At 59.9% G+C, this 20,298-nt stretch overlaps 10 protein-coding genes across 10 annotated transcripts; 6 read left to right on the top strand and 4 right to left on the bottom strand.

The window, feature by feature from the left end:
* Positions 1-302: 302 nt before the first annotated feature.
* BXZ73DRAFT_105436 (uncharacterized protein) lies at positions 303-1,671 on the bottom strand (the record flags this gene model as incomplete). Its single annotated transcript, XM_048016253.1, has 2 exons — positions 303-823; positions 879-1,671. The coding sequence occupies 2 exons, from the start codon at positions 1,669-1,671 to the stop codon at positions 303-305; spliced, it is 1,314 nt and encodes a 437-aa protein (XP_047873753.1).
* A 358-nt stretch (positions 1,672-2,029) lies between these two features.
* BXZ73DRAFT_53149 (uncharacterized protein) lies at positions 2,030-2,530 on the bottom strand (the record flags this gene model as incomplete). Its single annotated transcript, XM_048020949.1, has 1 exon — positions 2,030-2,530. The coding sequence occupies one exon, from the start codon at positions 2,528-2,530 to the stop codon at positions 2,030-2,032; it is 501 nt and encodes a 166-aa protein (XP_047873752.1).
* A 1,395-nt stretch (positions 2,531-3,925) lies between these two features.
* Positions 3,926-4,274, bottom strand: BXZ73DRAFT_23077 (uncharacterized protein; the record flags this gene model as incomplete). The annotated part of the gene is made up of 2 exons (XM_048017666.1): positions 3,926-4,068; positions 4,127-4,274. Coding segments are annotated over 2 exons (291 nt in total), but the record flags the coding sequence as incomplete, so codon positions are not given.
* Positions 4,275-7,294: 3,020 nt separating this feature from the next.
* On the top strand, positions 7,295-7,621 carry BXZ73DRAFT_105434 (uncharacterized protein; the record flags this gene model as incomplete). Its single annotated transcript, XM_048016252.1, has 2 exons — positions 7,295-7,391; positions 7,458-7,621. 2 exons carry the CDS (start codon positions 7,295-7,297, stop codon positions 7,619-7,621), a joined length of 261 nt encoding a protein of 86 aa, XP_047873750.1.
* A 1,733-nt stretch (positions 7,622-9,354) lies between these two features.
* Positions 9,355-9,846, bottom strand: BXZ73DRAFT_80747 (uncharacterized protein; the record flags this gene model as incomplete). The annotated part of the gene is made up of 1 exon (XM_048023337.1): positions 9,355-9,846. One exon carries the CDS (start codon positions 9,844-9,846, stop codon positions 9,355-9,357), a length of 492 nt encoding a protein of 163 aa, XP_047873749.1.
* Positions 9,847-10,215: 369 nt separating this feature from the next.
* On the top strand, positions 10,216-10,827 carry BXZ73DRAFT_105432 (uncharacterized protein; the record flags this gene model as incomplete). The annotated part of the gene is made up of 1 exon (XM_048016251.1): positions 10,216-10,827. The coding sequence occupies one exon, from the start codon at positions 10,216-10,218 to the stop codon at positions 10,825-10,827; it is 612 nt and encodes a 203-aa protein (XP_047873748.1).
* Positions 10,828-11,817: 990 nt separating this feature from the next.
* On the top strand, positions 11,818-12,140 carry BXZ73DRAFT_53238 (uncharacterized protein; the record flags this gene model as incomplete). The annotated part of the gene is made up of 2 exons (XM_048020963.1): positions 11,818-11,911; positions 11,977-12,140. The coding sequence occupies 2 exons, from the start codon at positions 11,818-11,820 to the stop codon at positions 12,138-12,140; spliced, it is 258 nt and encodes an 85-aa protein (XP_047873747.1).
* A 3,492-nt stretch (positions 12,141-15,632) lies between these two features.
* On the top strand, positions 15,633-17,424 carry BXZ73DRAFT_80745 (glutathione S-transferase; the record flags this gene model as incomplete). The annotated part of the gene is made up of 10 exons (XM_048023336.1): positions 15,633-15,690; positions 15,743-15,813; positions 15,966-16,045; positions 16,127-16,295; positions 16,342-16,379; positions 16,449-16,524; positions 16,685-16,728; positions 16,780-16,801; positions 17,111-17,198; positions 17,264-17,424. The coding sequence occupies 10 exons, from the start codon at positions 15,633-15,635 to the stop codon at positions 17,422-17,424; spliced, it is 807 nt and encodes a 268-aa protein (XP_047873746.1).
* Positions 17,425-18,001: 577 nt separating this feature from the next.
* On the top strand, positions 18,002-18,315 carry BXZ73DRAFT_105428 (uncharacterized protein; the record flags this gene model as incomplete). Its single annotated transcript, XM_048016250.1, has 2 exons — positions 18,002-18,092; positions 18,155-18,315. 2 exons carry the CDS (start codon positions 18,002-18,004, stop codon positions 18,313-18,315), a joined length of 252 nt encoding a protein of 83 aa, XP_047873745.1.
* Positions 18,316-19,219: 904 nt separating this feature from the next.
* Positions 19,220-19,530, top strand: BXZ73DRAFT_105427 (uncharacterized protein; the record flags this gene model as incomplete). Its single annotated transcript, XM_048016249.1, has 2 exons — positions 19,220-19,310; positions 19,367-19,530. The coding sequence occupies 2 exons, from the start codon at positions 19,220-19,222 to the stop codon at positions 19,528-19,530; spliced, it is 255 nt and encodes an 84-aa protein (XP_047873744.1).
* Between the last annotated feature and the right edge of the window lie 768 nt (positions 19,531-20,298).

The raw sequence follows: 20,298 nt of genomic DNA, 5'->3' as shown, positions 1-20,298 counted from the left end.
GACTGCTCGCAAACTGAGCGATCCACAGCTGCGGCTCGGCCTTCGCCTTCTACTCTCCTGCTGGGGGTCGGTAGGAGCGAACACGTTGTGAGCGGGCACCCTGCGGTAGGGCGTTTCCGTGAGGCAGTGGATGGACTCCTACGCGCGCTGCGACCGTATTCAATCCCAAAAGACGCAGTGAATTCAACGTGCCATATAATGTCTCTTTAGCGTTCAGGCGCGCCGAAGTATGCGCTACTACAGCATTCTCCCTGGTCAACCATGTCGAAGTCCCGTGTTCTCAGAGGGACGATCCCTCCCCACTAATACCAGATATCACACATGTCCTCGTAGACTTCGTCGGGGATTCCGTCGTCGCCCCACATGTACCCTGCCTCCACCTCCACCTCCACTCCGTGCTCCGCGAACACCTCGAAGAGGCGCGCGCACGCTTCTCGCGGCGTTTCCAACGCGCGTGCAAAAGCCCGGTACTCCAACGAGGCGGGGACCAGGCTCCGCACGCGCACACGGCGGAACGCGGGGTACCGCGCGCCGTCCGCGAGCGTCGCCGCGAGGCGCGGGAGCGTGCGCGCGTGCCCCCAAACGTCCTCGACGTCCTCGCCGTCGTACGCGAGCGTGAGCCGGAGCTCTTCGAGGCGCGGGTGCGGCGCGCGGGCGCGCGCGAAGTGCGCGGTGAGGATGTCGACGAGCGCGGGCGACGCGAGCGCGCTGTCGCGCACGGTGTGCCAATCGCGGCGGCGCTCGGGCTCGCCGTAGATGATGTGGAGGGAGCGCAAGTTCGGGCAGCCCGTGAGCGCGTCCAAGAGGCGGCGCGTGTTCTCGTCTGTTGGGATGCGGGTCAGAGGTAGGATGGTTGAAGAGAGGCAGCGGGAACGTACGCGTTCCATCGTCGTCATGGAGGGAGTCGAGGGATTGCGAGTGGCTGAGCAGCACGCTGAAGTGCTGCAGGCTCGGGAAGTTCCCGTCGAATGCATCCCACTTTATCGTAGAGAGGGTCCAGTACTGAGGCAAGTCCAACGTGATCAAGGACTCGCGCGAGAGGAGGCGGTGTCGGATGAGTTCGTCGAGAAGCGCGCAGGCATTCATGCGTCCTACACTCGGGGTGCCTCTGAGGTAACTTGTGTGGTGAAAATCCGCGGCGAGATGGAGGATACAGGGGAGCTGACAATCCTCCACGTTTTGAGGGACGTTGACGGCTCTGGCAGCACCGCAGGTTGATGTCACGTCCACGCCGCGGAGGGTCAGGGTGTTGAAAGATAGCCGAGGCAAACGCCGAAGGGTTGATACGAGAAGCGGGAGGGGAAGCAAGGAGGGCATTGTGGAAGATGCGACGAATATGATCTGCCGAAGGTTGGGGAATCGGACTGTCCAGTCCTCTACAATATCTTTATCATAGGTTGAACGGTCGTCGGATTCGAGGCTGAGAGCAAGGGTCGAAGTTGGTAGTGAGAGGGCTGGGTGTGTGGAGAGCACGGAGCGCAAATTGTCGCTGGGATCCTTTTGCGTGTTATCCTTCCCGGTTGGGACGGGGATACTGATGGAGGAGAACAGGCGGAATTGGGCCCTGCCACACCATTGCCGGCAAACAAGGGCACAGGAGGTGAGAGTGTCGAGAGGATCAACCTGGTCGATGACGAGGTCATACAGCTCCGGGGGCAGAGTAGGCGACATTGGGAGAGAGGTAGTCGAGGAGATAGTGTGTGTGTATGTGTGAGTGAGTGCGAGTGAGAGGGATAGATGTACCCGGAGAAGCCCCTGGGTCCACCTCCTTATGCATTATGACTCACGAGTATACCTCCATCGATCAAGCCCCATTGCACATTCGGCCTGCCCCTGCTTGCGGAGCTTACACTCGAGAGAACGTGGGAATGCATATACCTCAGGCTTGTGGGCCACCTAAAACGACTCTGCGGGATGAAATGTGCAGCATGATGGGACGTACAACATGTCGGAATACTTATCAGAGAGCAAACAACAAGCACGATAGCAGATAACCTCGACAAGCCGCCCAGCTTTCCAGCACCCGTTCCTACGCCGGGTGCGCCTCTTCCCACTGCCGGTGGACGTCCCTCAGCAGCTTCAGGAACTGCTGAGCGTGCATCTGCGGCGTGACCGGCGCGACCTCGTCCAGCATCCGCACCACCCGCGCGTCCTCCCCGCGCACGCCGCGCTCCCCGTACAGCCGCGCGAGCTCCCAGATCTCGTGCGCGACCTCGGCCTGCGCCGGCTTCTGGCCGAGCGCGGTGAGCACCTGCTGGCGCGACACCGCGACGCCCCCCGCGCCCTGCAGGTCCGGCGGGGTCGGGGTGCCGACGAAGCGGTCGAGCGCGCGGCGGATGTACGCGAACTGCGCGAGCTGCGAGCGCATCGTGACCTCGCGCGCGCGCGCGGCGACGAACGCGTCCCAGCCCGGCTCGCGCGCCATCACCTCGCGCACGTGCCGGACGACGATCGAGTCGAGCTCGGTCGAGGGTGTGCCGGAGAGCGTCGGCTTGTTGAACATCGCGGACGGCGCGATGCTGGTTGGCATCTGCGCCGGCTGGGGCGCTTGGGATGGGGCGGATGGCTGGCTGGTGGGAGCTGGTCGGGGTCCGGTTCCCGAGAGGCTCCGGGAGGCGTCAAATGACGACTGACCGAAGCCAGTTGAGGTTGTAAATCTTGAGAAGCCGGACGAGGAAGACGATGTCGTGCTGGTGCTTGCCTTCGAGAAGGAGCTCGTCGGTGTCTTCGACGTATCGGCGTACGCAGCAAACCCGCTGAGTGGCGCCTGACTCGAAGACGACGCAGTCCTCGACGTCGTAGACGAGGCACCTGCCCCGGCATACGCAGCAAAACCCGTCATCGAGGTGCCAGACGAGGGTCCTGAAGAACCGGAAGCCGTGCGTGACGACGCCGACGACGTTCTGTAATGACTTTGGAAGAAATTCGCATTGCTCGACGAGGCCTGCGGTGGAGACTTCGGTCGTGGCTGAGGGGGTGTTTTCTGTCGCGGGACCACAATGGGTCCAGGGCGGTGGGGAACGACTGCCGCCACCCTCTGCCGCTTTGGCGGGGAAGGCGCCCCACCATATGCTGCCCAGGTAGCGGATTGATCGGCTGTGACGGCACTCTGAGCGAAGGAAGCAGGGAGTTCTCGCTGCACCTGAATGCGGGGTGAAGGCTGAACGATCTCCATAGGTACAGCATGGGACAGCGCAGGAGATGACGACGCTGGCGAGGCAACATCGTCTCCGAACTCCGATTGAGGCGGGGGCGGAGATGAGAAGTCTTGCGAAGGAGTATGGGACTGCGAAGGCCGAACGGATGGAGAACGCATAGAAGTGGGCGAGGCTGTGTCTTGTCGTTGCGGTGGGTCCTGTTGCACAGCTGATGTGGACGACATCATGGACTGCATACTGGCGGAGCGCGCTCTCTTCGAGAGCGAAGTGCCAAGGGAAGTAGTGTCGAAGCCGGAACGTTGTGCTGAAGGAGAGGAAGGATCGTCGATGCTGAAAAGACTAGACAGGCTCTCCCGTTTCCTATGCTGGACTTGAGCGTAAGGGTTCTTAGGGGAAGGGAACGAGTCGGTATCGGGAGTGAGCAAAGAGCGCTCTGTTCTCCATGGAGACATAGGTGTGTGGGTAGTCGTCGCGGGAGCAGTCGCTGGTGGAGCGACAGAGATAGGCGGAGGAATAGTTGCAGTTGAGGGCACAGTTACAGGTGGGGCGACGGTGGCTTGTGGAAGGACGACAGCATGTGGAGGGGCGACAGCATTTGGGGGGATGACAGCATGTGGCAGGACATAAGAAAGCTGAGGAGTCGAGGCATGGGGATGAACAAGTGTAGGAAGGGCAGCAACAGATACCGGGGGAGGAGCTGCAGCAGTGGCAGGAGGTGGGTTCTGGACACTTCGTGAGTGGGGAACGATGAACTGGTAGGCGCATACACTCACATCCTCAACATAAACCTCAAGTGTGCGGTCCGCCGTCACCTTCAGATTGGCAGTCTTCAAGTCCTTCTCCCCCTCCGTCGGCAGCCGGAGGAAGTACTGCTTGAACTTCCCCCGTAGCGTGTAGATCTTCGCCCGACCTTCAATGTACTCCCATAAACCTCCCGCACGCTTGCGAGAACCAAGAGGTCCACTCACCATCAATGCGAGAAGGACTGTTCTGCAACTCTTTCGCCACCTCCGCCGCGTCGGCCCAAAACCCGCCGTCGGGACCCTCCGCAGGCTTCAGCGGCACCCGAATCTCCGCCAACTCCCCCTCCGCATTTGGCACGCGCTTGTCCTCGATGAGCAGTGTGAGTACGCGGCACACTCGGGGTGGTGGTGACTGTTGCGCGCGCTCGCGCCGGTGGGAACGTGATCGAGGGCCGGGCGAGTGTGCGCGGCGATCCCGACGGTCTTTCTCTTTCTCCTTGCGGCGCTCTTCACGGTTAGGGTCGTGCGAGAACGTCGAGGGGATAGCGTAGGGATCCGGGTTGGGCGCCGAGTCGGGGGCTGGACATGACTGTGGATGGTCGCCAATGTCAAAATTGGGGTCGGTGTCGGAGGTGTGAGGCGGAGATGCAGGAGTGGTGGAAGCGGGGCGACCTGCTGGGATGGGGTTGGCAGCATTCTGTTGGGATGGGGTACTGGAGGTAGAAACGGCTCCTGGCGCCGGGGTTTTCGTGCGGGAGTTGGAGGCGGGCGATGGACGGGAGTTCTGCGCAGTGGGTGGTTGCGCGGATGAGGGTGCGAGAGAAGACGTCGGCGCTGCTGCGAGGGTGGCGGCCGCTGAGAACGACGGTACGCGTTGCCGGTCGTAATCATAGCGATAGTAAGATGGTTTCGGCCCGGTGGATGCTGCAGGTTGCCCGATAGTCTCCAAATTGTGGGGTGGTCGAGGGCTGGGAGTAGATGTGGCAGCAACGACAGGAGGATGCAACTCTGCTCGAAATGCAGATCCATACGGCCCCGCAGGTGCGGCGATGTTTCCTCCGACGACAGACCCGCCCTTCTTGTAGTTCTGTACTCGAAACGCCGTCCGCACGCCAGGAAGACTATGGTACGGCGTCGTCGCAGCATCCGGGGGCTTGGGGGCAGCAGAAGTGGACGTGCCTTTGTCTCGTTCTTTTCCCTTTCCCTTTCCTTTCGATGTCTGCTTCTTTTGCTCCTGTGTGGGGAGACGTGGAGCTGGTGCTGGGAGGATACCGGGGGTGGGAGTGATAACGAGGGGAGTTGCAGGAGCCTTGAAACCCACAGGCTGACGAAGAATAGAGGTGCTTGTGGTGGAGGAAGATGCTACCGAGGGTGACGGGTGGAGGTTCGTTCGACGAGCTGATTGTACCTCTTCGTCGTCCGAGCCGTCGTAACGCGGCGCGTGGCGTACCTGGGACGACTATGTACATGTAAGTGCGACCCAGCGACCCCGCAAATGGACGACGCACCACCTCGGTATCGCTGTCATCCCTGCAATACCGAAGTCAACTGATGTTCACATCCCCCCTTGGACAGCACATGGTAGCATGTGTGCTCGTGTCCTGCGGTGCGCTTGTAAACAAAGACCGCATACCACCCAGCCCCAAGTGGCCTTTACACTCCTGGAGCACTCTCATGGCAACCGCGAATCCACCACCAAAGTTCTCACAACAATGCATAACTAAAACTCAAGCAAAGACTCACGATGAAGCATCGGCCATGGCGAATCTTTAACAAAGCGCTAAGGCCCTGGTGGATGACCAACACCGGGAGGAAAGGTACTAGAGACTGTTGCTGTTGATGACCGGCCAAATGGAAGCGGTATTACAGCATATGTAGATGGGTGAGGCATGAAGGCATGAAGGCATACGATAGGATCTGTGGTGGTGGCGGGGGAGAGAGAATACCCATAATAGGCAAACAACTGTTGATTCGCGATCACGTGGCATATGTCACAGGACGCGTCGCAACGTGGATTCAGAATCCGCTGAGAATCGTTGCATGGGATTACAGTGTCCCACGGGTCCTTGAGACGCGAAAAACATTCCGGCCGATATTTCTGCGTTTTCGGGTCGGTGGCCACCACGTTTTGGCATTTACATAGCTCTACATAGTGGCTACCTCGATGAATATTTTCGGGCGGACACGATGTGCGAGAGACGAGTTCGACAAGATATGACATATGGTCCCGAAGTCCGCACCCACCCCTCCTTGAGACGGCCCATTTCGGGCAATAGATCATAGATCTCCCACGGAGCGCTTTGGCGCCTAGTCACTTGATCCATCCGAGTCGCGGTCGTGGTGCTCGATGCCGTCCTCCTCCTCGTCCCCATCACACCGGAGTTCGAGTCTGTGATGTAGCTCGCTCATTCAAGGTGAGGTTTCTATGCAGGACACGGAGAGGCCAGTCGACGCAGCACAAGTTGACAACGCGACACCGTGTGAGAGTGTCACATGGTACTAGGTGTATGTCGGCCCAACAGACGCCGTTGACCCCGGAATCCCGGGACATGCCCGGCATCACGAGCCCTGTGGTATAATCGCTTGAAATCTCGCAGAGAGAGAGCTAGAGTTAATGGAAGTCATGCCTCGCATTTCCGGAGTTCGGGATGTTTCCATACTCTTGATGATATGCCATTTAAGTTTGCTCACACACTCGGAAATGCGAAAACATATTCTCATGATTTCAACCGGCTCTGGAATCAGCTGGGATCATTACTCTAACTACAAGGTGCATTATTGTGCACTGAAAGACCATTTTTTCAACAATTGTAAGCATGTACAAGAGGAGTCATCGCGGTCTGTCTCAAGGACCCGTGGTGTCTCAAGGACCCGTGGGACACTGTATATGTGGAATTTTTGATGGGGCGTAGTAGTACATGTATGTACAATCCCAGATCAAGGCCAGCGGAATGTTTGAACGTTGAAGTCCTCAAAGCGCCAACTTCACTGACAAGAGCTGAGGACAAAAGTGCACACAACGGTCAAGCCAGTCAAGCTCAAGCTGAGGCGTATCACTATCAATAGAAACCGCTTAGCACGCCCACTCAGCCTTCGCAGCTGGTACTGCAGGCGATGATTGTAGGAGTAGATGGATATAATATGTAATAACTCAAGGACTTTCTCGTGCCTCGGGAGTCAGCGCGTCATGGGCTGGCAGAGGTCGTGGAGGTACTCTGGTTAGGTGGCAGCGCTGGCACCGGGACCCAACGTGCTTCGATCTCAACCTCCTTCGTGTCATCCTCGAGTGACGCGGGATGATTTCCATTGGTCTACCGCAGAGGGCACAGGACCACATAAACACTCGTCTCAGAGCCCTGTCGACCCTCACTAAACTCCCCGCACTTGACCATCATGCACTTCAAGCTGTCCTCCTTCCTCGCTGCCGCTGCCCTCCGCGCCACCTGCGGATCTCAGGCCGGCCCCATGGCCTACGGTATTTGCCAGACCGGTGAGTGGCCCGGCTGCGCCTCCGTCCTGGTGCGAACGAGTCTCGAGTCTCGACGCGCTCTCCCAGGCTGCAACAAGGGCGTCGTCGCCTGCTACGCCGGCGCGGGCTTCACATTCGGCTCAATCTCCACCGCCGGCGTCGATGTCCCCGCCGCCATCACCACCTGCAACGCCACGCTGGGCGTCTGCTTGGCGGCCTGCGCCGCCGTCACGTTCTTTCCCTCGACGTAGATAGCTCGCATCCAGCCCACGAGGTCTGTCCCGCTCTGGTCGACGGCGTACCTTTAGCTGCTGAGCATCGTGCTAGATCCCAAAATTCGAAAGTCTGTTGGATGGAGTTGACATCGTGTTTCGAGGTCGGTGGCTCGTCGTCTGTGCCAATATCCCTTTCCCCGTATACATGGTTGCTGCATCGCGCACAGGAGTGACGGAACGATGGTCTTGAGGTCAATATTCGGCAGTGAGGCCCAGTCGAGAATCGTCAAGGGGCGAGGCGAGGCGCGTATGTGTGCCTGTGGTACACGTGTTCAGCAAGCCAAACCGAATCTCAGCGCCGCATCGCCAACAGCACGTTCACATACGAACGGCACGCGTTGTGCTACCGACCTTGCAGTCCGCCAACTTCTCCACTGGCCTCCCATTCGTCCTCCGCTCCCGCATCTCTGTGGCCGTGGGGGTGAGGTGCCGTCCCACGGTGAACACCGCAGGACGAATGGAAGGGGTGACGTTGGGCCGAGTGAGCTCAAGCGCAGTCTCAACGAGGTCTGATGAGGGCAGGAGTGCCAGGACTAGCGCGAGAAGGCGATTCGCGTTTTTGTACGGACAGTTCTGGTCGTGGCAAGCTTGGCCGCGGATCAGCATTTGCTGGTGCTGTAGCGGGCTAATCGCCGCTATAAAGTAGGAAACAGACTACAACAACGTGCACTCGCGAGTGGGAGGTGTGTGGGTGACCGCGCGCGCGGCGCGAACGCGTGCCGCCTAGAGTGATACGGGGTCCCATCGGGGTGGCACGCCTGTAGGCGCACTGTGCGCGTGCCGATGTTAGTACGCGAGCAAACAGAATCCGGACGAAGGCGAGTGCACGCACCTTTTGCGAGCGAACTCCAGAGCGCCGCCACGATCGATGGGCGGAGATATTGAGCGCGAGCTCAGCGCGCGTCAGCCCGCCCTTCGTGTGCTTGAACCGCGTGTGTGCACAACGTCAGTCAGTCTGGCGAGCCAGCGAGCGGACGCACGTGCCCTTAGAGTACTCGTACGTGCCCATCCGGAGGTTTTCGCGCACGGTGTCAGCATCTCTCCTAGGTGCAAGAGAGCGTGAAAAACAGAAGACCGCGAACGTGTCCCAACCCGGCTCGCGTGCGATCGTCGTCGCGCAGGTGGCAAACGACGAGCGACTTGGGCTCGGTCGAGGGCGTGTTGGATATCGCAGACGCCGCAGTTCCACAATCTGAGGATATCGGGGGGACAGTGGGTGCTGGTGAAGACGCTCTATCAGATCTTCAGAGTTCAAGCGTTCAATCTCGAATTCCCTCGCTTCAACGTCCCCGCGAAGCGGGTTTTCGATGGAGGAGGCGACAATGGAGGAACAAATGCAGTGCGATATAATACGTGACAACTTAACAGGAGATGGTCATGGCTAGCAACACAAGATGGCCCGGTTGGATTCAAGCAGTCGATTACGCGGCATTGCGGTAGGCTGGTAACACAGTGTGACGTCAAAATGTGCAGTGTATGAAGGCGGGAGGAATACGTACAACAGATGCGTTCGACGGGCCACTGGGATCGCTGCAGACGAACTGCGCGGGGAGTGGTGGGGGCTGCTCTCCTTAGAAGTGTATTCGAGAAACCAATGATGCAAGAGACGTACCAGTATGAACAGCCCCCCATTCGCCTTCTCCATCCATCGTTGACGTCTCCGAACAGGTTGTTGGGAGTTTTTATTGCGCGTGCGGGCATCGTCAATGTCAGTTATGAAGCTGGGTGCTGACGTGGTGTGATCGAATCTGGAGGGACGACGCGGTCCATGAGAAGAAGAACGTACGACATCCCAGCCGCATCGGGACTCGATACTGGACGTATCGGACACCCTTGAACTCGTCCATTCCACGGAGAAAGGGCGGGAACCAGAAATCGGCACAGGCCGTGGACGCTTTGTCTAGTGACAAGTCTGGTTCCTTGAGACCTGGTCTGATGAAGGCGACACGGCAAGTAAGAATGAAGCCCTCTAGATCCTCGTCTAGAAGGTGACTGTTCTTGCGGAACATCGGAATCAGTCCGGTAGGATTTTGCGTCTTGTAGACGTAGAATTGGTGCCATGCGGCGTCGACGGGAGAGTCGCGGTTGTTGACCAGACCTTCCGACAAACCGTATCCCTTGATGCACAGGTGACCGATCTGTTCTGGGGAGAGGAGGAACCCGGCTACGTATATCAACATACCGCCGACGTGGGGCGACATCGTAGAGAAATATGGGGGTGACTGAGCAGACCGGAGTGAGGTGGTGGTGGTGGTGGTGGGGCAAGAGTGAACTGGGCGCCAGGTCTTCAGCCATGGTTTGACTTCGGTGACCGGCCCGCTTTCAGCTATGTCAAAAGAATGCTCGTGACTGACACTGCCACTCTTTAGCTTCAACCATCCCGATGCCGCCAGATCTAAACACGGCATGCATCCTGTACTACTCCTGGAAATCACGGGTATCTGAGCCGTCACACCTAGCAAACTATCGAAGAGCTCAGAGAGCGCGCTCCACCCTGGATCTGGGCCGCAATCCGCATCATCAAACTCCTCTCGATCAGGTACGAGTGCAGTGTGGACGGGATCGTGTCTATGCTACTCTTCTACGCGTTCTCTGGCTGGGGCTCCTTCAAGATCCTACCCCAGTACAAAGTTCGTGAAGAGGTAGAACTGACCGGCGAGGAACTGGCATGTCTCCGGTCGATGGTCGACGGCATGAAAGACAGAATCGTCGCCGACAACGAGCATATGGCCGCCCTCGCGGAGAGGATCTCCACCGACTCGCTGAACCGTTTCGTCGCCGCTCGCTCCCAGGGTCGTGCTACTTTTGTTATTCCCGAGTTCCTGGTCTGTGCAGTTGACATCGATGGTAAGCCGAGCAGGGTCATCCTCTTCGTGGAGGACAAGCTGCGCGACAATCTCCGCCTACAGCTCCAGAAGTACTTCGAGGCCTTCAAGGGGGAGCTCAACGTGTACGGACTTGGATGTCGCATCACCCCCGAGACGCGTGGGGGACAAGGTATTGAAGCGATGATCTGGCGTCACGGTATAGACGAGGACGGCGCCCCTCAGGCCGTCCAGCTCTTCGATGACGGTCATGACCTGGATAAGCACGGCGGTTGGTATCCGCTTGACAGCGACTTCATCCTTCAGCACTTCGTGGATCTTAGCAAGCAGTACTGGAAGAGCGCGGTGCGGGCTTAAACGGCTATCCATGGTGCGTGTCTCTAGAACCTCGCGCACTCAGGGCGGACTTGGGCGAGGCGGCCTTCGGCTAGCCTTCGAGAAGGCCTGATCCGCGCGTCTTCACCTCGAGCTCATCGTGCACACCAGGCTTTTCGAGCTCTGCAATCTCGCTCACGTCGACATGACGATCATTCGCAACCATAACCACTCGTTTGCGCAACTCAACACTCACGCTCGTTTATCCCACCCATAATTCATTGAAGACTCGCTCTCGCTCATTTCACTGAGAAGCTACGCTCTGTCGTTCTGTGTTCAGATTGTATCGCTCGCTTCTAACATCATGTCCACACTCATTACATCGACACTTGTATCATGGCGCTGTATCCATATATCATTCTTAATGTATACAAAAATTTGTGACCTCGAGATACAACTGCCTGCGTTTCTAGGGACGCAGAATCCAATCGCACGCAGATCGGCCCCCTAGTGCAACGCCGAACACGGTGCCTTCGGGAATACTGTATCCCTTGAAGCACAGATGACGGAGGTGCTAATTGGTGAAAACAAATCCAGGAACATACAACTCACTAAAATGCCAACGTAAAGCGACATTCTACGGGAGAGATAGCCGGATAAAATCTGTAGTGACGTCGGCGCGGGCGGGACAAGAAGGCGCCCGGCGAGCTCGGGCGAGGTTCGATTCTGGTCCGCTCCACCCGGGCTCGACAGCCCTGTTCAAACGTCGAAAAATACGCTCATCTCAAACGCGCGCATCCAATTCGGCCGCGATGGGGGCAGAGGGCCTGGAAGTGCTGCGGTAAGGCGGCGCGCTTCTATCCCAACCTCCTCCATGTCATCCTCGAGCTCGAATGACGTTGTCGTCGTTGGGGTGGCTTCCATTGGTCGAACGCGAGGGCACGGCACCGTATAAGTACTCGCCTCAGAGCTCCGTCGACCCCCACCAGTCCCCGCCCCATCGTGTACCCCCGCACTCGATACTCAATCACCATGCTCTTCAAGCTCTCCTCTCTCGTCGCAGCCGCTGCTATCCTCGCCACCGGAGCTCGCGCCGGCCCCATCGCCTACGGCATCTGCCAGACTGGTGAGTGCCCCTCCTGCCCCTCCCTCCTGCCAGTGCGTCGGACGAGTATCGACACACGCTCCCAGGCTGCAACACCGTCGCCGTCGCCTGCTACGCTGGCGCGGGCTTCACCTTCGGAACCGTCACCGCCGGCCTCGGCGTCCCCGCCGCCATCGTCGCCTGCAACGCCGCGCTGGGCACCTGCTCCGCGGCCTGCGCCACTATCGGGCTCTTCGCCCCGACTCCGTAGGCGGCTCGCGCCCGGCCCACGAGGTTCGTCCCGCTCTGATCAACGGCGTACGTACCTTCGACTGCTGAGTACTATTGTGCCAGTATCCCATGGTTTGGAAGTCAGTTGGCTGAAGTTGACATCGTGTCTCGCAATCGGTGACTCGGGAGGCCCTTCGTTTGTACCAATATCCCCATCGTTTTCCCGTATAAAAGTTGTAGTTTTGACTGTGTCGCACGCGCGAGTGATTGAACGATGGTCTTGAGGTAAAGGTTCGGCCGGCTCGAGGCGAGGCGCGTGTTCAGCGAGCCAAACCGAATCTCTGTTGGCAAAGTCACATTCATATGCGAACAGTATGCTTCGTGCTGCTGGCCTTGCAGCTCACCAACCTGTCCACAAGCCTCTTAGTCGCGATCCTCCGACGTGCCGTGTGGCCGTGGGACGAGGTGCTGTCTCACCAGCGAAATAGGCTCCTGTTCTGCTCGTCGCCCGCGAGCATTCTATGACCGCCATAGAGGACGAGCGCGTCCGCGTTCGGGACCGCCACGGGCATTAATCTTTTTTTTTTTTTTTTTTTTTTTTGTCGTCCTCGTTTAACGCCCTCGAGGGCAGAGCCCTATGGTAGGCGTACCGTACAAAAGCTAAATCTACGCGATCAGGCTGAGTTCTCGACTCGGGGGAGAGCAGGCGTCAACTACACAAGTGCCCCGGAGGGCGGGAGAGATGCAGGGGCGGTACCCGCGCTGGCCTAGAGTGGGCCCAGTACGGAGGGCGGCCGGTTGGAGTGTGGGTAAGGTATATATCGTATGTACAGTAAGAGACTGAGACCATGATACCGGGGCAGAGACGAAGGGACCTGGGGCATAGTGCATAGGAAGATGTGGAGAGAGAGTGCTGAGAACGGGGACAAGAGGAGCATATATTTATAGAGAGAGAGAGCGCGCGCGAGAGAGAGAGAGAGCGCGCGCGCGAGAGAGAGAGAGCGCGCGCGAGACAGAGAGAGAGAGAGAGGTGGAAGGGGGAGCTCGACGACGCGGACACCAGCACTAAGAGCGGAGGCCGAAGCCAGTAGACAGGGTACTCCTACCTTGTGAGACCATTGGGATCAGCGTCGCTCGGCGGCCTCCTCCGATTTCTTCTTCTCCGCCTCGAGAGCCTCGGCTAGTGATTCTGGCGGTGCAAGGGATCCGAACACCGCGCGGAGACGCTCCGTCTCCTCCAGGTAACCGAAGAGGGGGATGAGGCCCTCCGGCGTCCCGAGCAGCTTCTTGAGAGTGCGCCCGTTACGGCCGAGCGGAGCGAAGTGGATGGCGCGGCACGGCTCGAAGGCACGGCACTCCAGGAGGAAGTGCCGGACGGATTCGTCCGCCTCTGTGCAAACGGGGCAAGCCGCACCGCCCTTCCGGGTGGTGGTGGTAAGGTGCTTTCGGAGCGCGACGTGGCCAGTGCGGAGCTGGAAGAGTGCGACCGCGTGGCGGCACGGGAGGTGTTTGACGAGTTTGAGAAAGGACCGAGACGGCAAGGACTTGTCCACGGTTTGCATCGCCGCCCCACGCTTTGTCGCCTTCCACGCTTTTCTCGCCTTCTCCTTGAGGTGATCGCGGAACACTTGCTTCGTCTTCGACGAACTGATGGGTAAGGGCTCGTGGAGGGAGGGGGGAAGGTGTTTTGTGGGCGATGCGCGGCCCCTGGCCGCTTCTTTTGCTGCCTCGTCAGCGAGCTCGTTCCCCCGAATATCGATGTGGCCGGGAACCCAACGTAGCGTGAGGCGGAGCGACGGGTGTCGCGCTCGGAGTGCTTTCCAATCCGCATGAAAGATATCGTGCAGGTACTTCCCTGCGCCGGAGTCGGACTTGAGAGAGGACTCGACCGTCCCCTTGGCGTCGAGTGCGATCGACGCACGCTTCTCATGGTGGCAGACTTGGCGGATGAGAGCGAGGGCGAGGATGGTGCCTACCGCCTCCGCTTCCGGAACCGTGTGGGTGTGTGAGGGGCCAAGGAAGTATCGGAGGGTGCGAGGGCGTTTGCCTGGGATGATCAGCACTGCGGCCGCCCCAACCCCGCCGTCGACCTCAGACCCGTCTGAATAAACCCGAATGCCCGAGCGCGTAGCCCAGCGTTCTTCGTCCTTTGTCGCCTCCTTCTTTGACGCCTTGACGCTGATCCTGTGGTGCGCCCGCCACCGGGGGTGGTGACGGACGGGGATGATGGTCTCCATGGAGTCCCTGTCTGGGAGGTGGTCAGTGTACGCGTTGAGGAGCTCGTAGAGGGGGGTTCTATGGTGTTTAATGTTTCGGCTTGTAGCTAGTCTAACGGGGGTGTGGAGTGGGTGTGAAGAGGGGAGAGTACGTAGGCGCACTGCAGCGCGGTGGCAAAAGAGATCAGCAAGGAGTGGGAAGGGGAGAATGTCCATGTGGGCTTCCATCGCCGCCGTCGGGGTTGACCGCATGCCACCTGTCATCAGGAGCAGGAAGCGGCGGTGGATCTTCCCCAGCTCCTCCGCCATACCCACCGAACCATGCCGCATTGTCTTCCAGCCCACTGCCCGGATGGGGGTAAACCAGACGTCGAGAGCATAGAGAAGAGCGGGGAGGACTGCGCAGAGATAGAGTCGGCGCATCATCTCCGGTGTGAACCCAAAGCGAGCTTTGGCGAGGCGCCGGAAGAGGTTCAGGAGCGCAGCGCCTTTCGCAACGACCATGGCGAGGTGGAAGGAGAAGGAAAGGCGGGAGTCGAGAATGACGCCGAGGAAGCGATGGTGTGGTGCAGCTGGGATGAGGAGGTCGTCCCGTCGGAGGCGGCCACGTCGTAGGCGAAGCGGGGGCCCCACACCCATTCCACTACGACGTGTGAAGTTGAGGACGCCGAACTTGTCCACTGAGAACTCTGAGTTGTGGTCCCGCGACCACTCGAAACCCCCTCCCGCTCTGGTCATCACCTCGTCCAGCTTGTCGTGCGCGCCATCTCCCTCTTCGTTCTCGAAGTCGTCCCCTTCAGCTAGCACATAAACGTCGTCCATACAGCCGGGGGACAGCTCTCGGTTGTCGATGATTGCAGTGTCGACGAGGTCAGAGTTGTAGAAGATGTAAAAGATGACGGAGCCAGAGCACCCTTGATCGATCCCGCTTTCGATCGGGAAGGGGTCCGAGGTGAAATCGTCGAAGACCATGGTGGTGGTGCGGCCTGCCAGCTTCACCTGCAGCCATCCGACGTACTCCTCAGGGATGCCGCGCATGCGCATGTTGTGGTAGAGGCGTTCGGGGGAGGCTGCCGGATACGCGGACTTGATGTCTAGGAAGAGAGCGGAGGGCATTAATCTTGTGTTGGTTTGACCCAAGCAAGATTGGGGGCGCGTCTCCGAGCGCTCACTGGCGGCTATCGCGGATGCTACATATATCTGCCCCTGCCGGTAGTAATAAGCTACGGCAACGGATGCTATTGCGAGCTGCTCGTCGTCTTTCACATACTCTCCGACCCATTCGCATCTTCACTTCACTCCCATCTTCAATTCAAATGTCTCACGACAAGCAGTTCACTCTCCACACCACTTTCGCGGCCCCACTGACGGCTGGTGCGCACCTTTCAATCCACATTCCCCCAATTTTCTCTGGTACTGATCCGAGCTCCCCCAAACAGGAAGGTGGCCATGGTGCTCGAAGAGCTCGGCCTCACCTGGCCTCACCTAGGAGTCCAAGTACCTCGACATTGGTAACGGCGAGCACAAGGGAGCGGAGCACACCGCCCTCAACCCGAACGGGCCAGCCGCATCCCCACCCTGGTCGACCACAAGAACGGCGACTTCGCCCTCTGGGAGTCGGACGCGATCCTCCTCTACCTCGTCGACAGGTACGACACCGAACCGTCACCGACGATGGCGACCGCTACAAGATGATCCAGTGGCTCTTCTTCCAGGCCTCCGGCCAGGGGTGCGTCCCTCGTTCTCCCACCGGGCCCTCACACCGAGCTGACCGAGGACATCTCCCCCCACGCCTCCCGCGCGCGCGCAGCCCGTACTTCGGCCAGGCGTTCTGGTTCTCGCACCTGCACGCGGAGAAGCTCCCGAGCGCGATCGAGCGCCACGTGAACGAGACGAAGCACATCTTCGGCGTGCTCGACGGCGTGCTCGCGACGCAGGAGTGGCTCGTCGCGAGGCGGCAAGTGCACGGTCGCGGACACGTCCTTCATCACCTGGAACCACGCGGCGATGGTGATCTCGCTCAAGGACGTCGACGTCGAGAAGGAGTACCCGGCGTTCTTTGCGTGAGAATTCGCGGGAGCGCCTGGCTTGCGCTTGTTCTGTTTGACGCGGCTGACACGGCCGTTTGACAGGTGGCACCAGAAGCTGGTCGCTCGTCCTTCGATCGCGAAGACTCTCGAGGAACAGGCGAAGATGCTCAGCGCATGGGTGCGAACGGAGGGAAACGAAGACGCCGCGTGCTGTGCAGCTAGATTGTAGGAACGTTTTGTATAGCATCATGAGAGACGTTCAGAAGCCTCAGGATCGGCGTGTTGCCACGGGTTGAACGTTGAACCTTCGACTATGGATGCCTGAGCTTGTCATACAGGCCCGGCATGTGGTTCATACGCAGGAGCGGAATAGCGGAATGGCGTGAGTGCTGCGGTACGTTCGTTCGTTCGTTCTGACGCAGTCGACATGAAGACGTCCGGGGAGCTCGGGCGAGGTCCGCTTCCGGTCCGCTTCACCCGGGCGCGACAGCACCGTTCAAACGTTCAAATGTTCAACGCACGCTCATCGCAAACTCGCGCGTCCGCACGATGTCCGCACAACCCATCCGATTCGACGCCGTTCTCGTGCTTCGGTAGCCCCAGGCGCCGACGACCTGGAAGTGCTCGCTGCGGTAAGGCGGCGCGCTACGGTAGTCGTGACGGTGATTTCCATTGGTCGACCGCGGAGGGCACGGAACCGTATAAACACTCGCCTCAGAGCCCTTGTTGACCCTCACTACTCCCCACACTCGACCATCATGCAGCTCAAGCTCTCCTCTCTCCTCGCCGCCACCGCCCTCATCACCACCGGAGTCCACGCCGGCCCCGCCCTCTACGGCGTCTGCCAGACCGGTGAGTGCCCCGCCCCTCCGTCCTGGTGGGTCAGACGAGTATCGACTGTGACGCCCGCTCCCCAGGCTGCAACGCCGTCACCGTCGCCTGCTATGCCGGCGCGGGCTTCACTTTCGGCACCGTCGTCGGCGCGGGCGCCCCCCAAGCCGTCGCCGCCTGCAGCGCTGCGCAGGGCAAGTGCTCGTCGGCTTGCGCCGCCGTCACGCTCTTCGCCCCAACCCCGTAGGCGTCCCGTGTCCGACCCACGAGGTTCGTCCCTCTCTGGTCGCTGGCCCGTACCTTCAGCTGCTGAGCGTCGCGTTGTATCCCAGAGTTCGATTTTTTCTCCCTATGTCGGAGTTTACGTGTAGTTCCTCGAGTCAACTGTGTTGCGAGACTCCTTGAATTAATCCGAGGCGGACTGCACTGAGAATCGTTTTACCGAGAGTCGATGACCCCACTGTTCGGGTGCTGTGGCTCGCTATATTGCTGAAGTTTCGCAGTGACGGCGGCGGCACATGAAGTTGTCCGTGGCGAGTTCAACGGGCGAGGTTCGATCCCGGTCCGGTCCACCCGGGCGCGACAGCCCCGGGTTCTTGAAACGTTCAAATGCACGCTCATCGCAAACTCGCGCTTCCGCAAAACACTGTCGTTACAGCGCATCCGATCCGGTGCCGTTTTCATGCTTCGGTAGCCCGCGTGCAGAGGGCTTGGTAGTGCTGCGGTAAGGCGGCGCGCTCCGGGACAGTGATTTCCATCGGTACCCGACCGCGCGCACACATACAAATACTCACCAGCGTTGACACCCGCACTCGACGATCATCATGCAGCTCAAGCCCTCCCTCCTTGCCGCCGCTGCCCTCCTCGCCACCGGAGCTCGCGCCAGCTCCGTCGCCTATGACGTCTGTCAGACGGGTGAGTGCCCCGACCGACCCACCCTCCTGCTGCGTCGGACGAGTATCGACGGATGTCCCCAGCTGGTTGCAACACCGTCGCCGTGGCCTGCTACGCCGGCGCTAGCTTCGCCTTCGGAACCTTCACCGCCGGCCTCGGTGTCCCCCCCGCTCTCGTCGCCTGCCAGACCACGCTGGAGAAGTGCTCGTCGGCCTGCGCCTCGCTCTTCCCTTCGACCCCGTAGAACGCTCGCGTTCAGCCCACTAGGTTCGTCCCGCTCTGCTCGACGGCGTACCTTTGGAGTGCTGAGGATTGCGTCAGTATCCCAGGGTTCAACGAAACCTGTCGGTCGGATGGAGTTGACATCGTCTCTCGTATTGTAGGCAGTACCAATGTCCCTCTGCCCACATACCAGATACTGCCGCGCGCGCAGAACGATGGACCTGGGGTATTTAATGGTTCGGTGGATTAGGAGAGGCTACTCTGCGGTCCGGCGCGTGCACGCGGTTCAGGCAGCTAAGCACCATCCAGCTGGGCGTCACGCGAGCGTCCTGGCCCAAGCGATCGAGTCCGCCGCGAGCGGCCATGCCGTCAAGTCCGTCACCCTTGCAGAGACGGCCGGCGTTTGTCGAGCTCTGGAGAAATGGAGAGGAGGGAGTGAGTGTCTGGGAAGCACTGGGCGACATGAGGGGTTCTGAAGCCAGTGCTGATAGGCGAGAGAGAGGGTTCCCGGAGTGTCGTGTGGCAGCAGAGTTTGAGGGCCGCGGTTTGTTTGTTTATTTGTTTGTCTGTTGATGATCTACAGGGCGGCACAGCGCCCGGCGAGCTCGGGCAACGTTGGGTTCGCTCCGTCTGGGCGCGACTGCACTGTTCAAACCTTCAAACGCACGCTCATCGCAACTCGTACATCCGTACAGTGCAACAGCCGAGTCGATGCCGTTCTCGTGCTTCGGTAGCCCCGGGCGCAGAGGGTCTGGACGTGCTGCGGTAGGCCGCTAGCGGCGCCGGAAGCTGGCGACGTGCTTCGATCATGTCATCTCGAGTAACGCGGCACTATTTCCATTGGTCTACCGCAGAGGGCACAGAACCGTATAAACACTCCCCTCAGAGCCCTTGTTGACCCTCATTACTCCCCACACTCGACCACCATGCAGTTCAAGCTCTCCTCCCTCCTCGCCGCCGCCCTCCTCGCCACCGGAGCCAGCGCCGGCCCCGCCTTCTACGGCATCTGCCAGACCGGTGAGTGCCCCACCTCTGTCCTGGTGCGTCGGACGCGTATCGACGCATGCCCCCAGGCTGCAACACCCTCGCCGTCGCCTGCTACGCCGGCGCGGGCTTCACTTTCGGCACCGTCACCGCCGGCGTCGGCATCCCCGCCGCCATCGCCGCCTGCAATAGCGCGCTGGGCACCTGCTCTGCGGCCTGCGCCGCCGTCACGCTCTTGGCCCCGACGCCGTAGGCGGCCCCGAGGTTCGTCCCGCTGTGATCGACGGTGTACCTTCGACTACTGAGCATCGTGATAGTATCCCAGGGTTCGAGACTTGTCGGCTATATGGAGTTGACATCGTCTCTCGTATTGTAGGGCCCAATGTCCCTCTGCCCATATACCAGATACTGCCGCGCGCGCAGAACGGTGGACCTGGGGTATTTAACGGTTCGGTGGATTAGGAGAGGGGACTCTGCGATCCGGCGCGTGCACGCGGTTCAGTCAACTAAACCGAATCTCAGCGCGCGTCGCCGAACGCGCGCGCGCTCACTCGCGACGCACGAACGGTACGCTTCGCGCTGCTAGCGCTGCCGCCCCCCAATATTTCTACAGGCCACATAGCCGTCCTCGTGCGCATGCGGCGCTTCTGCACCCTGGTGCGTGTGCGTGCGGCCGCCGTCGCGGTGCGAGCAGCGGCCATCGGAACGGGCATGTGCGTACATACGTACGTATGCAGACCGAAGCGCACGCATTCTATGGCTGCCATCTAACTGGGCGTCACGCGAGCGTCCTGGCCCCCAGCGATCGAGTCCGCCGCGAGCGGCCTTCACCTAGCTTGCTGTCAACTTGTTCGTCGCCCTTGCGAAGACGGCCGGCGTTTGCCGAGCTTTGGAGACAACGGAGAAGCGTGAGTGTCTGTCTGGGAAGCACTGAGCGACATGAGTTCTGAAGCCAGTGCTGATACTAGGCGGGAGAGAGGGTTTCCGAAGTGTCGTGTGCCAGCAGGATGGCATGCGACTT

This window comes from Epithele typhae (genome assembly GCF_022376455.1).
Source record: "Epithele typhae strain CBS 203.58 chromosome Unknown BXZ73scaffold_65, whole genome shotgun sequence".
In the NCBI taxonomy this organism is placed as follows: Eukaryota; Fungi; Basidiomycota; class Agaricomycetes; order Polyporales; family Epitheliaceae; genus Epithele; species Epithele typhae.
This window is presented reverse-complemented; position numbering and strand designations above follow the sequence as displayed.